Source organism: Leucoraja erinacea, chromosome 14, assembly GCF_028641065.1.
Source record: "Leucoraja erinacea ecotype New England chromosome 14, Leri_hhj_1, whole genome shotgun sequence".
NCBI lineage: Eukaryota > Metazoa > Chordata > Chondrichthyes > Rajiformes > Rajidae > Leucoraja > Leucoraja erinaceus.
The window spans coordinates 42,335,983-42,356,492 of record NC_073390.1 but is presented as its reverse complement, the minus strand read 5'-3'; the positions used below and the strand labels follow the sequence as shown (position 1 = coordinate 42,356,492).

The following is a 20,510-nucleotide window of genomic DNA, read 5'->3' as shown; positions in this document are numbered from 1 at the left end:
TAATAATTGAAAATTTCATTCAGTTCTCTTAATTTTTAAGTAAGTTATGGGCTTTTGACTGTCCTTGATCACAACTTTTGAGTTAAGTCAATGGAAAAGCAATAGGGAACAAGATGCTAATTTCCGAGTATGAAAATGGTCATAACTTTTTTAATACTGAAGATATGAAAGTGAATTAGGTGTCAAATTAAAATTATTTTTATGCTTGATCTGATGGGATAAATAGCAGACTTGATTTTTAAAATCTTAACATTTTGTAACATTGCTACATTATGTTTGCTGCAGAGACTTAACACTTAATTTTCATACCATGGTTACCTTCTGGAAAATTCTCTTGTGCACAGAATAGTGTAAATGCTTTTCAATTGCATGCTGTTGTTCCAATCTCGGGTAAGGTGACGTGGATGATATTATCACATGCGCGAGGAACGCCAGCACAATCATCAACCGTGCGAACGTGGACCATGCCTGCCGTATCTCTAGTCCACTCATGTATGGACATGAGGAAATGGCCACTACAACATTAGAAGATGCGTTAAATGGATTTTGTGCATCGCTTTGCGTAATAACTAAAACCAGTCCAATTTCTAAAGTTTAACCACTGTAATATTGAAGCTTATTACAATAAATATTCCAAAATTGTTGATAATTTCTTACCTGGAAGCAGCACCATTAGCATGTCAATGCACCGTGCAATCAGCCCTGTCCAGGTAATGCCTGTGAGAAAGTGCTTTCAATCAATGCTTTGGCTGACTGTTGTTTCTGGATTTTCCCGTTGCTCAGAGAAGAGGCCAGAAAAAAACCCATCAAGAATTGACTGAACCATGTTTTTTTAATTTTTTTTTTCTCTCCAAAATAGATTTCCTCAGTTGTCACTTCACACAATGTGGGTTGTCGTGAGTCATATAGAATTTTTCAAAATTGCTTACGTGGGTATAAAGAATCACTTTACACCATGCTTACTTACACAAAATGTTTTTCTATTGGTTTAAGTATTTGGTTGATAGCATAAAAGGTGCGCAGCAGGCTGGTTGACATTTCACGGATCCTCATACTAATCTGTTAGCACATTTAGAGCCTCAAATTAAAATTCACACATCTTCTATAATTCCTTAGGGGGGGCTAGGAATACAGTCAACAATTAAATTACTGTAATTAACTTTTAACATACAAGAGTTGACTTTAATTATGCTAAATGTGAAGCCAGACATACAAAGTCCAAAACAACAACAATAATGTAATATCAAAATATATTTTATTCTGGACCTAATTTGGATCTGATGCAAATTATGGTTGTCAGATCAATACGATGCAAAGGGAAGCTGAAACAGAAGATGTGCCTTGGCGGTGACAGTGGGGGGTGTGGAGAGGCTGGAGGAGTGGGAAGGTGAGAGGGAAAATCATTGATGTAATGGTGGAACCTAAGTACATCATCAGGTGATATTTACATGGTCCAGGACAGTATGGTACATCAAAAAATCAGTCTTTTTTTTTTTAAAACAGGTACAAATAAAAACAGAACAATAAAGAGTCCAAAGAGTAGAAAAAAACTTTCATGGCCTGGTTTACAGGTTCACAATTTTTTTTTAAATTTGAATTTGTGAGATCTGTAGAAATGATGCAGACGTGTAAATCCAGTGCTCGAGTCTCAGCATTATCCCCTGAAATCATGACCTAAGTTCGCCACTCTTAAAGCACTGAATGCATCGAATGCTGTCTTTACCGACCTAAACACCGCACTTGCTTCAACTATCTAGTCTCATTTGCAGCCCATCCTAAAACAGCACTTGCAAAAAGGTACAAATGAGCAACAGTTATAACAGTATATGTTGGTTTGACAAAGGGGAGCCATTTTTAATTCATAGCAAATGTACGATAATTTTCAATAGTACGTATCTTATATGTGATGATTACTAGTTTTAGGTAGTTCAAACAGCACTGTATGCTAAACTGTCATTATTTTGGTGCCTTGAGTTTCCCCAAAGTCATAGATATAGATCGGACCCTTAAATCAGTGAAGTCTGTATACCACAACAAATCGTAATAACAAATGTGCGTGTCAAAATTAAAAATGCTGCCATCTATTCAACAGCCAACTAATGACAAATACCAATTCAGATAAACCCCCATCGTCAGATGACTGCTGTCCCACTTTGTTTAATGGCCAAACCTGACTAGCTAACTACCAAGCTTTTTGGACTTTCCAGTCAGTTAGGTTTTAAAAACAAACAGACCTAAACTTACAACTCCACCCTCAATTGAATTATTAAACTGTAACCAAAAAGCTACCTGTACGTTTAAAAACAAACGCGTCAGGCCTGTTTACCACCGTACTTGTCAGCCCTCAATGAATGATGAATGCTCTTTAAAACATTTAGATGAGAGCTTTTAACTTCTTAATTAGAAGAGACCAGGGCAGGATCATTCAAGTATATTTGCTTTCAATTATCAATTGTAAATGCCTCATGCATTATGTTTAGAGGAAGGAGGGAAATACAAAAAAATGGTAATTTAACTACGACTTTGCAATAAACCGACAAAAGGAGTTTGCGAGAATGATAAAACCAGTCTTCATTCATCATCTAAATGTGAAGCAACCTACAAAAAAGACCAGTAAATAAAAGAAACAATGGGCTTCTGTGTTACAAATGTGTAAAGCTGCCTAATCATTTATCTACCTTTGATAAATCAACTGATAAATGTCTGAGCCATTCTGAAGATACTGGCCATTTTTAGAAGTGCACAGATACTTATAAATTTCCACATGAACACCAGCTATGTGATTTTTCCAAGTCATCTATGATCAATTGTATCGACAGACATCTTCAATGACAAACAAAATCTACCATTGCTGGAAAAATTCTTCTTTGTCACGTTTCATCTTTCAAAACAAAAAGTAACTAGCCTTGCACTTTTATTGAGCAGGAAACCAAACCAAGTTTGAAGAGGTGTTATAAAGCCTTTGCAACAGTGTTCACTGACCTGTTGCTGCATGGGATATGGGGAAATAGAAGAATACGTTTGTTAAACTAACATCTTACAATGCATTAAATCCAAGAATTTGAAACCTCAAACGTCTTTTCTTCATGTGAAAAAGTAATTGGGCGTCTTGTAGCAGAAATATTTATTTAACCACTTCATCATCTGAAGAAGGGTCCCTGAGGTTTAAAAGCTCAGATATGCTTTACTTTATAGTATAATATACTTTTATTCTAAAAAGAAGCTATTGCAACTATATTACCTGTACTTCACTGAATAACCCAGCAAGTGCAAGTACTTTAGAGGGCTGATCCGAGATTAACAACCCATGTGTAAAACATGAGCACCAAGAAAAGAGAATTAAAGCAAAGTCAACCCTTACCTTAGCAATAACATAAAAATTATGCCTGCTCGATTTCTGCTCGGTGACAGAGGGGCTTACCACCTCATTGCACTGGATACATTTTAAAAACATTGCTTACGAGATATCAGTCTTAATACTGGAACCTTGCTGTGAAATTTGTGCCTGTAGTTCTACCAAAGAATAAGTAGACCGACAGCAATAATTCTCTATCCAGAAAAGTTATCTTCCAAAATTCTATAAGCTGCTCTATCAATAGTGCACAATCCAACCATATACAAACTATGGTCTTAAAGCAAATGGATGCATTCCTGCATCAATTCTTTCTTTGTGCCCATTTGTTTAATTCTCATAAATCGGCAGAAAAACGTCCCCATTGAGAAACTACTACATTTAGCCACATCACCTGTATAAACCACTGCTTGTTATCTATGACTGATGTACAATGAAACTAATTTTAGACTGAGTTTTGGAGCGGTTTTACATTTCCCCACGTTAGTTTGTGAGCCACAAAATGTACCAAAAAACATACTAAATACACTGTCATTCTGTTTATAGTATCCATAAAAAAGTTTTTCTCTAAGTGTGTTAAGTGTCAGTAGGAAAAAAAATAAACAAGATACAGTCACTCTTACATCATGCAACTGTAAACTAAAGTGAAAAAACAATGTTTAAAACAAGGGAACAAGGTATTTGCTGCTGATTTCAAGAAGCTGACATGTCTGCACACAAATCTGCTGAACTGCTGACAAGATAACTCATTCTACTTAGACTCTGGACCAAAAAATAACATTTTTGTCCTTGGATATTATCTTCCCATTTTGGTACACGTATGGTCTCATGTCAAGTCTGTTTCAAGTTGTTTTAACTCTTCAAGAAAGATTGCCTTTCCTTTGTGGGTGGAACTTCCAGCATTAAGCAGTCAGGGTACTCTTTACATCAGGGCTCCGTTGTCCTGGCTTTTGCATTCTGACTTGGTTTGGCTGTAGTGGACTGGCCATGGTTCAAGTGAGACTGTAGCAGTGCATGGGGCAGGGACAGTCATTTTGGCTATGTACACATTCATTGTCGGTCCATGGCTTCCAGCTAGCAGCGCTATTTCCGCAGATCTAACACACAAACCTTGGAGAGAGAGAAAAATGAAACATCACTTGGCTGTATTTATTAAATTTTCCATGTTTGCTATTTAGTTTAGTTTGGAGATACAGCATTGAAACATACCCTTTGGCCCACCAAGTGCACGCCGACCATTGATCACCCGATCACATAAGTTCTATGTAATCCCACTTCCACTCCCTACACACCAGGGGCAACTTACAGAGAACAATTATCTACAAACCCAACCCACCTAAAGTATTACTCTAAATTATTGTGATGACTACTTAAAGGTTATCTTGAGCGCATTGTTCAGAATTTTCTTTTGCACAAATGCACTTGCTTGCAAAGTTTAGGAAGGCAATGAAATTGTGTAGGAATTAGTTCAATGGAGAATTAGCACGGGCTTGCAAGGATTCAGTTACATGGATAAGCTATTACATTTAAGGCAGGAGGGAATTGCTTGCTATTGCAGATCAGCAGGATCAGGTGTAATCAGTGAGTTCAGCATGGTGTTGGATAGCATAAATGTCAGCAATGGTTTGCAGCATACAATGCTGGCTAGCCTAAAAAGTAAACAAGTCTGGAGCAGATTTTGGCGAGAATGAGCCTCAGAGGCAGACAGATTGAAAACGACCAGTTTAGGTCATATGCATGTTGTATGGACAGTGTCTATCTTTGGTGTAGACAGGCATCTGCAGTTCCTTCCTACGCTGTATAATAGCAATGTTGAATTTAGTTTATTGAGATACATACTCGATGTTAGCTTTAGTCACAGGCAGCATAGATTACTGCCTCTATCAAGAAGGGGGAGGGGAACACCGTCGATCCTCACTACGGGTGCTGTTTGTACTTTCTCCCTGTAACGCCGTGGTTTTTCACGGACTCGGTGGGCCGAAGGGCCTGTTTCCGCGCTGTATCTCTAAGCGAAACTAAACCAGGCACTTGTTTAATGGTTAATGCAATCCCTCCACTTCCAAACAGCAAGGAGCTGTTGAAAATTAGCCAGGGCAACAAAATTGTCCCGATGACATAGCTAGTTCTCAACTTTGATGGAATAGCTCAGAAATTAAATATTTTATTTATTTAATGCAAACGAAAGACTTTTCAAAGTAATCAGAAAAGACCACAGGTGGTGATAATTTGTGCATCGGGTTCTTGTGTGGTTTACATAACATCTTGTTCAGATCCAGAGTATGTGCCCGTAATGATTTAAGTATCTAACCTTGATCCCCAAGGTTAGACACTTTTGATTTCCCACGATGGATTGTAGCTTTAGTTGAGCAAGCCATTAGAAGTTTCAACAGTTTGCTACACATGTAATTAAAATGCCTCTGAACCCAGAGCCACTTCGCTGATTAAATTGCCAGCAAAATCAGTGCCGCACTCAGGGCTCGATGATTCATCTTTGACGCAGCTTTGCTTGTCACTGCCATTCCAATCGACTTAATGTAACATTTGCTGCAAATTTTGTATTGAACAGTTAAGCTAGCAAATTGGTTGAATACAAATCATTAAATTATCTGCAGCTCAGAGGGGGAGTTAACACTTACAAGCCCATTTTTGTTTACCCAACAGGGTGGCCCAGCAGTAGGGTTGCTGCCTTACAGAGCCAGAGACTCGGGTTCGATCCTAACCACGGGTGCTGTGTGTACGGAGTTTGTACGTTATCCCCGTGACCTGCGTGGGTTTTCATCCGGTATCTCCAGTTTCCTCCCACATTGCAAAGATGTACGGGTTTGTAGGCTAATTAAGTTGGTAAAATTGTAAATTGTCCCTGATGTGTGTAGGATAGCATTAGTGTACAGGGAGCGCTAGCCAGCAAGGACTCAGTGGACCAAAATGCCTGTTTCTGTGCTGTCTCTCTAAACTAAGCTAAACAGAAAATATGCTTAACATCTCTGTAAGTTATTTAGTTTAGTTTAAAAATGCAGCAATGAAGCGGCTCTGCGGCCTACCGAATCCGTGCCAACCATTGATCACCCGATCTCGGCAGTTGTCCAACTTTTTCATCCACTCCCCACATACTAGGGCCAATTAACCTACAAACTTGCACGTCGCTGGTACATGGGAGGAAGCCAGAGGGCAGATTGAGGGCAGATTCGAACCCGAAACTCTGGTGCTTAGAGGCATTGTGCCACCATTAGGCAGCATCTGTTCAATAAGAATTTTGCACCAAATGTTACATTGATTGAATTGGTAGGGCAGTGAGCATCAAAGCTAGGGAGAAGAATCATCTATCACCGAGATCTGCACTGATTTCACTTTAACACAAGGATAGAGTAACGGACAAGAGTCTTGCACCAGCTTGTAAGTTTACAAATGATTAGACACAGGGATTTGCAGATGCTGGAATTGTGGCCAAAAGAACACAAAGTGCTGGAGTGACTCAGCGGGTCAGGCAGCATCTGGGGAGAACATGGAGAGGCGACAGTTTCAAGTCGAGACCCTACTTCAGACTGGCGACGTTTCGGGATGGGAGACTTTTCCAGACTGTTCCCCAGATGTACTTCCTGACCCGCTGAGTTGCTTTAGCTCTTCACGTTTTTTTTTACACAATTCTTTACTTATGTCCAATAGTTTTGGAAGAAAGTGGCATAACAGAAATAATTATTGGCATTGCAGGCAAGCATGGAGGACAGAAATAGTGATCCAGCAAACAGCAGACAAATAGAATTGTGTTTGAAGCATCTCCAGATGGACCCCATGGGCAAGATGAATTCCAAAGGAGAGCACAATGCTTGCGTTGTTAGAGCCACATGCTCATGGTTAGGCAGAGGATAATTCATCTGCTGGCCAATGTTGCTTGGCAAATTGCAAAGCAGAAAGAGCTTAAAGGTGGACAAAAATGCTGGACAAACTGAAATGCTGGAGAAATGTCTACCTTCGATTTTCCAGCATCTGCAGTTCCTTCATAAACAAAGAGTTTAAAGGAATCATTTTAATCTTACTGACAAAATGGATCAGGACCTCCCGTGCTAAGGTGGCAGCAGAGAGGCCTGGACAGAGCAACTGGGAGACAAGAATCATACAGCACAGAAACAGGACCTACAGCCCAGCTCAACTCTGCCGACTAAAATATCCCATCTAAGCTAGTCTAACTTGCCTAGGTTTGGCCCATAGAAAGCAAGGCTTACCAGGGAATTATGCAAAACTAGCATATTAATTTGCACTAGCTTGTCCGGCACGGTGGCGCAGCGGTAGCGTTGCTGCCTTACAGCGCCAGAGACCCGGGTTCGATCCTGACTACGGGTGCTGTCTGTACAGAGTTTGTACGTTTTCTGTGTGCTCTGGTTTTCTCCCACACTCCAAAGATGTACAGGTTTGTAGGTTAATTGGCTTTGGTATAATTGTAAATTGTCCCTAGTGTGTGTAGGATAGTGTTAGTGTGCGGTCGGCGCGGACTCGTTGGGCCGAAAGGCCTGCTTCCGCGCTGCATCTCTAAACTAAACTATATTTAAACAAGTTTGCAAAAGAAAAAAAATACCGGACATTAAGTCAATAGGTGGAGACACGAGAGTGAACGTAAACATTCTCTGGTATTGCAACTGTGACAAGGACTTTGACAGAGTTTACAATCTGTCCTCACTGGTGCACGATACTAAAGTACAGTGGAGCTGATTTGGAAAGCAGTGTTGAACTTCAGATGCAAAAGTGATGATCACACTAGCTGGAGGGCAACATTACAGCTTGTAATATTACAGAAGCAATTCCCAGCGTGGACCAGAAATAGAAATCTGGGTTTGGAAGTAGTTGACAGAGGAATGCATAGAGGTATCGAAAGCTCATTATGAAGCTGATCTTAAAATTGTACGAGCACACAATTCTGCATCGAGAAAATGCGTCCCCATTTCGGATTGATGTTTCAACAGTATATATTGAAAGTGAATTCAATATGAATTCAGCCAGCAGGCTTTCATGCCATTTGTGATACTTACTGAACCATCCGATGCACTCGCACCCACTTTATCACCAGCTGCATTCCAACACACTTCAAAGATTCCTCCCGTTCCCCTGTAGCTATGGACAAGAGAGCCTGTCTGTAAACAAACACAAACATCTTCAATTACCAAAGGTGAGGCGACATCACAAATCTGAATAACATGCATTCGAACAGAGAACAGTACAGCACAGGAACAGGCCGTTCGGCCACAATGTCCGTGCCGAACATGACGCCAAGACCAACTAATCTCCTCTGCCTCCACACCTCAGTTCTCTGCACATCCATGCCTACCTGTGTCTCTTCAATGACTCTATACTCATTTTGTATTAACAGTCACAAATGTATTGTATGTACAAAATAGTACCCTGCATTCACAGAGATATAATGAACCTGCACTGGAAAAGGAACGGTGAAAATATCCACGTTAATGGAAGCACAATAACCATCAACACCGAGGTAAATAATGCAGACATACACAAATACCCGGGGGAGGGGGGCGCCGAGAACTGAGGGGGGAAGGGGTCCATTGTTGGCACCCTCTACCTGGTGACTCTTTGTATGCCTAGATATGCAAAACAAAGCTGCTCACTGGGATTTGTCATATGTGACAATAAAACTATCTCAATTAATGTCAATCTCATGACGTGAATGAATGAATGGATAGGTTTATGAATTAATAAGTTTATTGGCCAAGTATTCACAGACAAGGAATTTGTCTTGGTGCTCTGACCGCAAGTGACATTACATACAGTGACAGTTAGGAAGTGATTATTATTCTGCTATAAGAGCTTTCTGTGTTTCTATTCTGTACACAATGGGTGAGATTTTGTTAAAGATGGAATTTGACGACAGTAAATACCTGTGTATTCCAGATGTGAACACACTTGTCAAAGGAGCCGCTGGCCAGGTATCTTCCATCTGGGCTGAACGCTACACTGTATACAGGTTCCTGATGTTTGGTCAAAGTGTGGATGCAGATGCCCCGGTCCACGTCCCATAATCGTACAGTAGAATCAAACGATGCACTGTGGACATAGATCCCAAGTTGTTAGAGCACACGAAGACCACATCAGCAGCACCTATGACTCAGAGTCATCCAGCACAGAAACAGGCCCAGCTTACCCACACCGATCAAAGTGCCCCATCCACACTAATCCCACCTGCCCGAATTTGTCCCATATCCCTCTAAACCTTTCCTGCCCATGTACCTGTCCAAATGTCTTTTAAATGTTGTTATTGTACCTACCTCAATGACCTCCTCTTACTTGTTCCACATACCCATCACCTGTGTGAAAATATTGCCCCCCATGTCCCTATTAAATCTTCCCCCTTCTCACCTTAATCTGTCTCCGCCAGTTCGTGAATTCTCCACTCTAGGTAAAAGACTGTGCATTTGCTCTATCTATTCCCCTCCCGACTTCTTTGGTCTTATGTCTGAAGATACCTCCGTTATAGTCTTCCCGTACTTCCTTTCATATTTGAAAAGCAATGGACAGATCTAAATAGTTTCACTTTTAATAAAACCGTCCATCTCTTGTTATCTCCAGCCGAGGATCAGTACGTCTCCAAAACTGGCCACCTCCTCATCCCTCTACCTTGCAGCCAATGCCTCGTATCTGGCACCCCTACCTCTGTTTCTGCACCTATCATTCCTCCGTTAAGATGCCCCCAAGTCCTCCCTCTTTGACTAATCTTTTTCTCGTCTATTCAATTTTGTTTGTCAATGCTCCGGTCTAGCACTATATCAGATTTCTCAATCTAAAAGGCATTGTGTACATGCAGATACAAGGAACTGCAGATGCGTGAATTTGGAGCAAAATACAAAAGTGCTGGAGGAACTCAATGGGTCAAGTAGGATCTGTGGAGGGAACAGCAACGTTTCAGGTAGGAACCTTATTCCATCCGTCTGCTAGTCAAATCCCTTTACCTGTATCCACTTGTCACTGAAGAGTCCCGGCCCAAAACATTGCCTGTCCATTCTCTTCAGAGATGCTGCCTGACCAGCTACGTTCCTCTAGCACTGTGATTTTCTCAAGATTCCAGCATCTTCAGATCCTTGTCTCCACCCATCAGCTGCCAGGTTTAGTCCCACCCCCACCTCTCTTCTCCAGCTTTACCTCCCCCGTCCTACAATCAGTGTGAAGAAGGGTCCCGACCTGACGTGTCATCTGTCCATTTCCACCAGGTGCTGCCTGACCCGCTGGGTTCCTCCAGCACTGTGTGTTTGGCACTATATTGATGCAAGTTATTTTTGCTCATCTGATAGCTTTGGATGCCCTTTTGAGATGGAACATCAGAGAAATAGACCTACTTGGGTTTCTACTGATACTGGTTGTTTTCTCATACCTTGCTAACATAAGGTTGGCATTTGGATTGTTAGTACCAGGTCCTGTTGGACTCCACTTGATGGTGTAGATTTCCTTGTTGTGCGCTTGCAAATCATGGACACATGCATCCTGCTTCATGCTCCAAATCTAGACGACAACAGCATTGCATGAAAACATAGAACACTCCTCGCAAAATGTTTCCATGTGCTGCACTAAAGGCCCTGTCCCACTTACGTGACCTTTTCAGGCGACTGCCGGCACCCGGCGACCACAAAGACGTTAGACTCTTTGGAGACCTATCACGACCATGGGTCGCCTGTATAGTCGCGATAGTCGCGAGAGGTTTCCTATGGTCTTGAGAAGTCCCCAAAGAGTCTTAGCGTCTTTCTCGTCGCCGCTGAATTTTCATCGTTGAAAATTTCGGCGACCTATGACGGGTGCCGGCAGTGGCCTGTAAAGATCGAGTAAGCGGGACAGGCCCTTTACATGCTCAACACTGCAGTTAGATCTTTTATTCCATTTCTTTAAAAAGAGGAAAATCTACTGTAATAATTTGGACACATGTTTGTCCACTGGGTCTGACTCAAAGATGGTGCCGAGAATACAAGCACTAGTTTACAAAGGATAAATGCTTTGTGCATAAAATTTATCAGCATTGTGTAACAATGGGGTTCACTGCCAGACCCCGGTCAATAAAATGGCAAAGCAGTTGTCCATTATCCTAAGTGCTGGCATCCATTCAAAAAACTACTTTAAAAGATATTTTATGATAATTCTTACCAGCAATTACTTGGCTCTGGAAATTGCAACTGCAGAGGCATATATCAAGGCAGGACCTTTCACAGATCTTTAATGGATACACTTGATTGATCTCAAAGGATCATCACTAAAAATAACTGATTGCTATGACATAATGTTCCTCATTTGTTGTGGGGGTGACTTTAGCCAAAGTTGCAATCTGACAATGGACCATGAAGAGCAGTTACTGGGCACGATGCTTCAACTCCAGGGAAGTCCATCTCCAGAAGCTGATGGGAGCCGTACGGTAAATCCGCGGCCAAGAACAACCCACAAGGGTGGACATGGAGCTCCATTGCTGGATGTCGTGCTGTTGCAGCTTTGACGCAATGATAGCACAAATATAATGTTTTTTTATGTGCACAACCCGCTTGTTCTGCACGAGTAGATGCAAAGGTAGATTCCAGAAAAATGAGGGCAGAATGGGGTTGCCTCTGATGACACGTCTGAGAAGCTCTTTTCTGCACAATATTCCCAGCTCCTTGAGTGTGGTCTCCAACGGCTGAACTGCGCCTCCAACGTATGCAGCTCACCTCCAACTGCAAGATGTTTAGGTGTAGAAACGGCAGCCGATCTCCCCAAATACAAGCATAGTTCAGACTAGAAGTCAGCCTCCAGAACAGACTCTTTAATTGCCTACACTGCACAGCAAATGTTGCTATCAAAAACCCCTTCCTCTGTAACTAACCAACAACTGAACCAATGTGTGGATGAATGTTGGCAATGTCTCCAACAAGCACTGTGCAAGGATTGAAATCACTGCAGACGTAACGAGGGAATGGATATTTGCTGTAGTTGCTTGGTTTTATTTCCAGAGGGGCTAAAATGTTGCCAGAAAGCATCAACCTTCCATCACTCAACACTGAAAAGCACTTGCTAATTTGGCCCTTTACTGTTCTGCCACTTAAGATAATAAATAATAGTATATCTTCATTAAAATCATACAGCATGGAAGGAAGCAAGTTCTTCATCCCACCGTGTATGTGTCAGCCAAGTGCTGATCGAGATTAACCCCATTTTCCAGCGTTCACCTTCTATGCCACGATGCCTCAAGTATTCGCCCAAATGCTTCTCAAATGTTGTTGGAATGCCAGCCTCCATAACCACCTCAGGCAGTGTGTTCAACCGTACACCAGGTGAAGAAAATTCTTCCTCAAGTCTCCTTTAAATCACCAACCTCTCAACTTAACCTCACCCCACTGGTTACAGGTCCTAGCTCAAGGTCACCACCTTCATTGGCATCGTGACATTCTTCCCAAAGCATGGTGATGAGAAATGGGTGCAATAGTCCACTTGCAGCCTAACAGGTTATGAACTAGCACAGTGTGCGTGTTCCTGATATGTGGCAGGCTTACCTGGAGAACAATTTGCTTCAGGATTTTCAACATGAATCAAGCAAATAAGCCTTACATAATCAATAAAGCTGTTCATGGAAGAAATTAGCAAAGTGTCTGAAAAAGGGTCTCAACCCGAAACGTCACCTACTCCTTTTCTCCATAGATGCTGCCTCACCCGCTGAGTTTCCACAGCATTTTTTGTCTACTACAAATACACAGTTCAATACCTGCTTACAACTTCCCTTTTTACATTTGTTCTGAACGTGGACAACAATGTCAAGTCCAGCATTTACTTCCCATCTCGAACGGCTCTTGACAGGATGGTGATAAGTGACATTCATGAAGTGCAGTCCTTCTAGTAAAAATACTCCTGCAATGTTGTATGATGGTATGTGCCAGAACGTGGGTCCAGCAGCAAGGATGAGCAACCATATATTCCTAACTCAGGATGATTTTTGTGACAAGGTGAACGTGTTGGTGTTCTTCTGCACTCGCTGCTGGCTGGTCACTGCCTATATGATGCATTCCCTGCACCACTGCCACGCCATTTAATGCCACACTTCTGACTCGGTCATCGCAATAACACCTCATGGATGTAATGTTTTCACGGCACCACTTTCCTTGTTTTTTAAACCAGCTCAGACAAGATCAATGCCTGAAATTCTTTTGACAAACGTGCATAAGTCCAACTGCAGATATTAATCACCAAATTAAACAGAATGGTTAGAGGTGCTAGGCTTAAACATTTGGGAATTTTCCAGTTCATCCATAACACCTGATTTAATCTGTGCTGTCCCAAAATCAGTTTGACCAGGCACCAGGGTCAACCTGAATGATGAGATTGTTCAGAACTTTTTTTTACATGATTCACGTCTTTAAAACATTATAACAGCATTTAATTCACAGCAAACTATATGAATTAAAATGTTAGTTACCTTCAAGGTCATGTCATCAGAACAAGATGCAAGTAGAGTCCCAGTTGGATCCCACTTGATTGCATTCACTTCATTCTAAAAACAGAGCCAGGTTATTGGTTATTAAAAATAAAAAGGTGCTCCCTTTATGTTGACAGCAAGATAAAGAGCGTTAAATTAATTTGTTTGCCCATATTAGCGGAAGGTCAATAGAAAATAGACGACGTTGATAAATTATTTTTTTCTTTTGCTCACTAAACGTACAATATTAATGTGTTAGTGTCCAGGTAAATGGACAAGGATACTAATATCCTGGTAAAATCTTAGCTAAATGAAAAAATCAATAAAGCAGATGATAAAACAAAATCCTTTTAATTTGAAGAACCAGCATCGTTTGCAATTCTTTTTCATAAAAAAAGGCCGGGATCAATATCTGGAAGTTATATTTAAAAAAAACATTAATTACCGTATTTCCCGGCAACGAAGCCGCACCTGCGTCGAAGACACACCCCCATTTTGAGTCGCTAAATTTTTTTTAAAAAGGCTAGCGGGACAGGATCAAGGGTTTGGTTTAGTCCAGGGGCCGGCAACCTATTTTGCATTGGGACCAGGACCCATGTTTGTGAGCAGATGGTGGGCCACATCTATCGCCATAGTTAATAAATGGGGGTAATAATACATACTAACTAAATTAATAATTAGTAATAATACATACAAATAATACATAAATTAGTAATACATACTAATAACTACAGTTTCCAGGTCGCCTGCGAGCCCCGGGGTCCTGCGAGCCCCGGGGTCTAGCTGCAGTTCCGCTGTCCAGTCCCGGCGGCTGCTCACAGCCACCCGAGCTACTGAGTGAGTTGCTGGCATGATCCCCGATCCCCGACCCCCTCCTTCTCAACGCTTTGCCCTCCCTGCAACTTCACCCTTGACGGCCCAGCATGCTGACCCGGGCCAGACTCCCCATACGTTGCGGAAGGAACACATTTTTGGGCCTTATTTTAGGGTAAAAAATTGCATCTTCATTGCTGGGAAATACGGTATATAAATTGTATGAACAAGCAAATATCAAAGGAGTAAAGAATTTATATTTAGTAAGGTCATGGCTGGTATAGAAAAAGCGAATGAAAGGTTGTCATTCATATTAGCACATAGTTCAAGACTGGGGTCACATATTTAAAGTTTTGGATGAAACAATTTCATGCAGGGAGTGCAGGATAAAACACTCTAGTCATGATTTGGACATCATGCGTGGACAGAAGAAACAGCATTCAACCGGACTTTGAAATAAAATTGAACACATAATTGACAAGAAATATTTAGCTTGGCTCTAAGGGCAGACTGAGGATATAGGTCTGACGGGACCATTCCACCAAGGGTGGTACAGACGTTATTGGCCAAATGACATGCTTCTATCTGTACATAATTCCATGTTGTTAGAAGTGAATTGTAGTAGTTAAATAAGGTGAAAATAAATAATTTGAGTTACAAATGTTCATATTTGGAAAAAGGAACCTGATACGGTTTGCTGGAGAAACTCAGCGGGTGAGGCAGCATCTATGGAGAGAAGGAATAGGCGACGTTTCGGATCGAGACCCTTCTTCAGATTGATGTCGGGCGGGGTGGGGGGGGGGGGGGGAAAAAAAAAAAAGGAAGAGGCGGAGACAGTAGGTTTGTGGCAGAGCTGGGAAGGGGGAGGAGGAGGAGAGCTGGGAAGGGGAGGGGGAGGAGGGAGAAAGCAAGGACTACCTGAAATTGGAGAAGTCAATGTTCATACCGCTGGGGTGTAAACTGCAGTTTGAGGTCATCTGGTCTTACAGAGATCATGGCATAATGTTAACTATTGAATACATTTCCACCTTCTTTTCCACCAACCGTCAATGAATAGGTTAGAGATTAACCTAGAATTACCCAACCTAATTAATCATTATCACTTTATTAATTTGGTGCTATCAGAGAAAGAACTGCTACAAAAATAGAGGCTGTCTTATTGTAGACAGTCATTACCGTGTGTCCCTGGAATGTCTTGATGGGCCTATCTGCACCTAGTTTACAGGCGTGGATGCACATGTCTGTGCTGCAAGAAGCAAATGTGTTGTTGTTCTGCCAGTCAACATCTAGTGCTGGGGCTGAAAACGCAAAGTAGAGAAGAGAAACATATTGGTAAACAGTACAGAGAGCAGCGTTAATGGAAATAATATTTGGCCCAATCCTAGAACCTTTAAACAAAATTTAAAAAAATCTGCTTTCAAATTATAAAAGGAAAAATATTCAGGGTATTTGGTAAGAGAGAAAACAGCTGGGCAGAAAAACTTTTCAGCCAACTGGTTCTCCCAAATCAAGGTCTCTCAATTACACAGCTATTCCACCTGTCCCTCCAAACAACCTAAAGGAAGAATTATCAAGAAAAATATTCAGATTATAAAATGATATAAACATTCGGACAGTCGATTGCAGAAATGCAAGCACAAATTTCAAGCACATTAAAGACCTTTGAAAACTAGTTGGAAATTCTCTCGTGAGATATGAAAGTATTGTTCATAAACAATTCTACATTGTTAAAATGTGAAATACAATCCAAATAGCTTAACATTAAAAAATACCGTAAGATTCTACTTAAAGTCAAAATCAAAGTCAATTTTACTCAATACATGCACATTACATGCAGTGAAATGAATATTTCATTCATTAAGATTTGTACATACTCTATCAAATAACTTGATTGCAATAATTCTTGATAAATCAGGATTAGTTAAAAATTAAAAGATACATCCGCTAGTTCTGCTTCCAAGAACAGCCTCACGTCTAGCTCACACACTGATGAAAAACCACGTTACATTCCCCATTACTTTAGCTGAGTCCAACATTCATTACCAAACCTCTTGGGCAGAATTGATCACCACCACACCATTTACCCTCATCTTGCTGGGAAAGCGATGATCAATAAGTGAAACTCTCCCATTCCGGACAGTAATTAACCAATGCTTCTGGATACACATCTATATTGCAACTGTTACAATGTAACGGCAAAATTAAAATTAACAACCAGGTCAAATATGGGCTGGGAAATAATCAAACTAATTTATATCAAACTAATGTACCAACAGTCTGCAATAACTGCTGTAGAAATTCACACAAATCTACTATAATAATAGTTTTGATTAGGGGCCAACTCCTCTGCATTTTAGAACATAACACATCAAGACCTTTGGCCCTTGTGTTAGTGCCAATTTGAAAGACCCGTGTGCCTACACATGGTCAATATCTCTCAATTTCCTGCCTGATCATGTCTGTCTAAATTCCTCTCAAACATTTCTATCGTATCTGCTTCCATTACTTCTATTGGTAGCGTGTTTCAGACTCCCACCATCTGTATAATGTAAATCTCTTTTAAACTTTTCCCATCTCACCTTAAATCTATGTCTTCCAGAATGTGATATTTCTTGCCTCGGAAAAGGCCACTGGCTATCTACCCTGTCCGTGCATCTCAAAATTTTACATACAGTAAACCTCTGTTATAACGGACCGCTTTATGACGGGTTTCGGTTATAACGGGCAGACCTGCCAACACCACCCCGGCTTGCAGCGACCCCCTCCCCGGCCACTTACAGCCCCGACATGTGATGCCTTAATTAACCTGCCAAATGCCTGTATAAATTGACCTACTCTGTTTTGGTCTTTGCGCGTCTGAATTTTCAATTACAGAATAATTCACTGACTTTTTAACCTCTTAAAGTTCCAAAAATCATAATTGCTCCTAGTCATGTAACCATTAGATATAAAGTCCAGGGACTTCATAGACTTCATAGACTTTTTTTGAAAGACAAAGTATGTAACTTGAGACCATGTGCAATGTTGGTTATTTAGTCCTTCAATTTGTCTTCATTGGATTGTTGTCATCAACAAAAGGTAATAATCATCCCTAGCACTCCATTAAACAGCTAGAAATGAAACCACTCATCGAGGGCAAAGGATTAAGTAGCTATGACAAATATTCTGTGCTTACCAGAGTGAAAAGGAAACTGCTGTTTGGCCTCTCCAGTATGAGCATCCCAAATAATTGTTGTCTGTAAACATCAGAATTCAAGTATTAGTCCAGAGATGTTTGGGACTTTTTCTTATTGAGAGGGCCAGTGTGAATCCAAATCACTTTTAAGGGCATTTGAGTACATTTTATTGTAAAATCACATTTATCAAGTCACCAGCATAAGGCACAAATTTTAGTTTATTAATGACTGGTTCACCTTCAGATTCAGTGTTCATCTTTTAAATTAATCTTTTAAGCCCTCAAGGCACAACAGCAGACTGAGTTAGTTACAAACTCTTCATCATGGAATTTATTGTATCTACTATTTTATGAAATTTAGCAATTTACAAAGAATATTTCAAAATTGGCATTGTTTATTTCCACTTTAAAACAAAATCCTCTTGTTTTCTCATCTTGACTCCTCTCCAAATTGAACTCAGCCAAATACATTTGTGTCCATTTTACACTGAATTATTTTTGATATTCAAGATTAGTTCATGAAAATGCCACCTTTTCATAACTATAAATTGAAACAATATTCATATTGTTCTAGTGCCTGTGGAATCTGAAGCTTCAAATATAAAGTTATTTTTTGCCAGAACCCAAAATTAGTGGAGTTATGGCCAGCTACAACCTCCAACCTTTATTGGAAAAATACAAAATTAAGTTAGTTAATTTTATGCTGCTTGTTCATTACGGCTCAGATAGAAAATGCCATGAGAAAAATATTTAAGGCTTGAAAAATCCCCCACCCTCCTGTGTGCTCAATGTGAATTTGTTTTGATTTTTATTTGTTTAGTTTAGTTTAGAGATGCTGCACGGAAACAGGCCTGTCGGCCCACCGAGTCTGTGCTGATCAGCAAAAGGGACAATTTACACTTTTTACGTCTTTGGAGTGAGGGAGGAAACCGGAGCACCCGGAGAAAACCCACGCAGGTCACAGGGTGAACGTACAAATTCCGTACAGACAGCACCCATAGTCAGGATCAAACTCAGGTCTCTGGTGCTGTGAGGCAGCAACGCTACTGCTACGCCACCGTTCATTTCCTCACCTCAAATAAACCACCATCATTCGTGCGAGTTTCTGTTTCAAGCCACTGATCACGTGAGATCTTACACCTTTTGTTTCACCAAACATAGTGTGCATACATTCACCATGTAGGCCTAAATTATGTCAATTTGCAGGTGTGTTTTCTAAATTTAGCCCAGTGACAGACAAGTTAGTGGCACAATTGTTACTGGAGTTAACTGACATAAAATTAAACAGCTTAATTCAGCAGTGCAACAGTGATCTGCACTTGCAGGCCAATGATATCAGCAGTTTACCCAGTCCATTCAGGCATATCCAATGCTCTTGTGAAGACCAGTAAGAAACATCTGGGCCTCAGAAGTTGTGTATCCGTATTAATACCCCGAACATCATGTATCTCTAAATATGCACTTGAAATGACGTATCATAAGACATAGCAGAATTAGCTCATTTGACCCATCAAGTCTGCTCCTCCATTCCATCGTGGCTGATATACTTTTCCCTCTCAACCCCGTTCTTCTGCCTTCTCCCATATCCTTTGACACCCTTACTAATCAAGAAGTTACCCATCTCCACGTTAAAGATACCCAATGACTCGGCCTCCACAGCTGTCTGTGGCAACGGATTCCAGTTTCATCATCCTCTGGCTGAATAAATTCCTGCTCATCCCATTATAAAGGAATATCCTTTTAATTGGAGGCTGTCCTCCGCGGGTCATAGACACTACCACTAGTGGAAACATCCTCTCCACATCCACTTGCACTTAAGTCATGAACATGCTTTAGAATCTTACCTTGTCCACTCCCGCACTAAGGATAAAATTTCCTTTCTTGTTCCATTTTAATGCAAATATAGGTCCTTTATGTTGGCCTAAGGTACTAGCAAGATTACCTTGAAAAAAAAGAAAAAGTTATTAATAAGAATGGAAGCAGACCAATGATTACACAATGTTCGTTACCATTTACAGTATAGCAGTACATACAGCTCATGCAAAAATATATTGATAGCATTCAGGCGTGGCACATAATTTACTACACATCAGAAATTGAGAGGTGGGGGACGATTCCCCCCAATTTTTTTTGTAATCCAGATTTTAAAACCCAGTGAAATTGCCGCTTTCCCCGAGACTGTGGAGGTGGGACCGCTGAACGAGGGCGCAGATTGGACGAGAGAGACGTCAATCAACAGGCAATGGGGGCGGGACATGGTCATTCAATGCGATGATTGGAGGAGGGAGGTGTCGGTTAGAGGCGGAAGTGGGGGGGGGGGGGGGGGGGGGGGGGGGGGGGGAGAGACTGAGGATAGAACGCGGTGATTGGAGGAGGGAGACCTGCCAAAACACTCTCGGCAGCCCTGGACACAGACCTGTGCCTCATCCGCAGCCAGGATTGATCCCGGCTCACCGGCGCTGCAATCGCTGCCGAACCGCCACTGAACCATCCCCGTCCCCACCCGAGTGCCCCCCCGGGGGCGGCAGAGACGTCGGGAGTCAGACGGGAGCTGTGCCCCCAGGCCCACAGCCAGCGCAGAGAAGCAGCGCTAAACCCAGCTGAACTCTGCCTGTCCCGCCAGGTTAACCTACAGCCCTGCCTGGACCTACGGGAAATATGGCCCAAGTTTACAGCCAGCGCAGTGCTAGCTCCACGACTCCAGGCTGGTGTCCCATCAGTCCAGGCAGGGCTGTAGGTTAACCCGG

The 20,510-nt window shown here is 41.5% G+C and overlaps 1 protein-coding gene across 1 annotated transcript in view; it reads right to left on the bottom strand.

Moving 5' to 3' along the window:
* Positions 1-1,238: 1,238 nt before the first annotated feature.
* tbl1xr1a (TBL1X/Y related 1a) overlaps positions 1,239-20,510 on the bottom strand; it is a 98,445-nt gene continuing 79,173 nt past the window's right edge. The window contains exons 10-17 of the mRNA XM_055646257.1: positions 19,608-19,705; positions 17,764-17,824; positions 15,765-15,886; positions 13,776-13,850; positions 10,725-10,852; positions 9,238-9,403; positions 8,374-8,475; positions 1,239-4,462 (exon numbers count right to left, since the gene is read on the bottom strand). Of these exons, the coding sequence (XP_055502232.1) occupies positions 4,436-4,462; positions 8,374-8,475; positions 9,238-9,403; positions 10,725-10,852; positions 13,776-13,850; positions 15,765-15,886; positions 17,764-17,824; positions 19,608-19,705 (779 nt within the window). The 3' untranslated portion in view covers positions 1,239-4,435. The remainder of the gene's footprint in view (positions 4,463-8,373; positions 8,476-9,237; positions 9,404-10,724; positions 10,853-13,775; positions 13,851-15,764; positions 15,887-17,763; positions 17,825-19,607; positions 19,706-20,510) is intronic.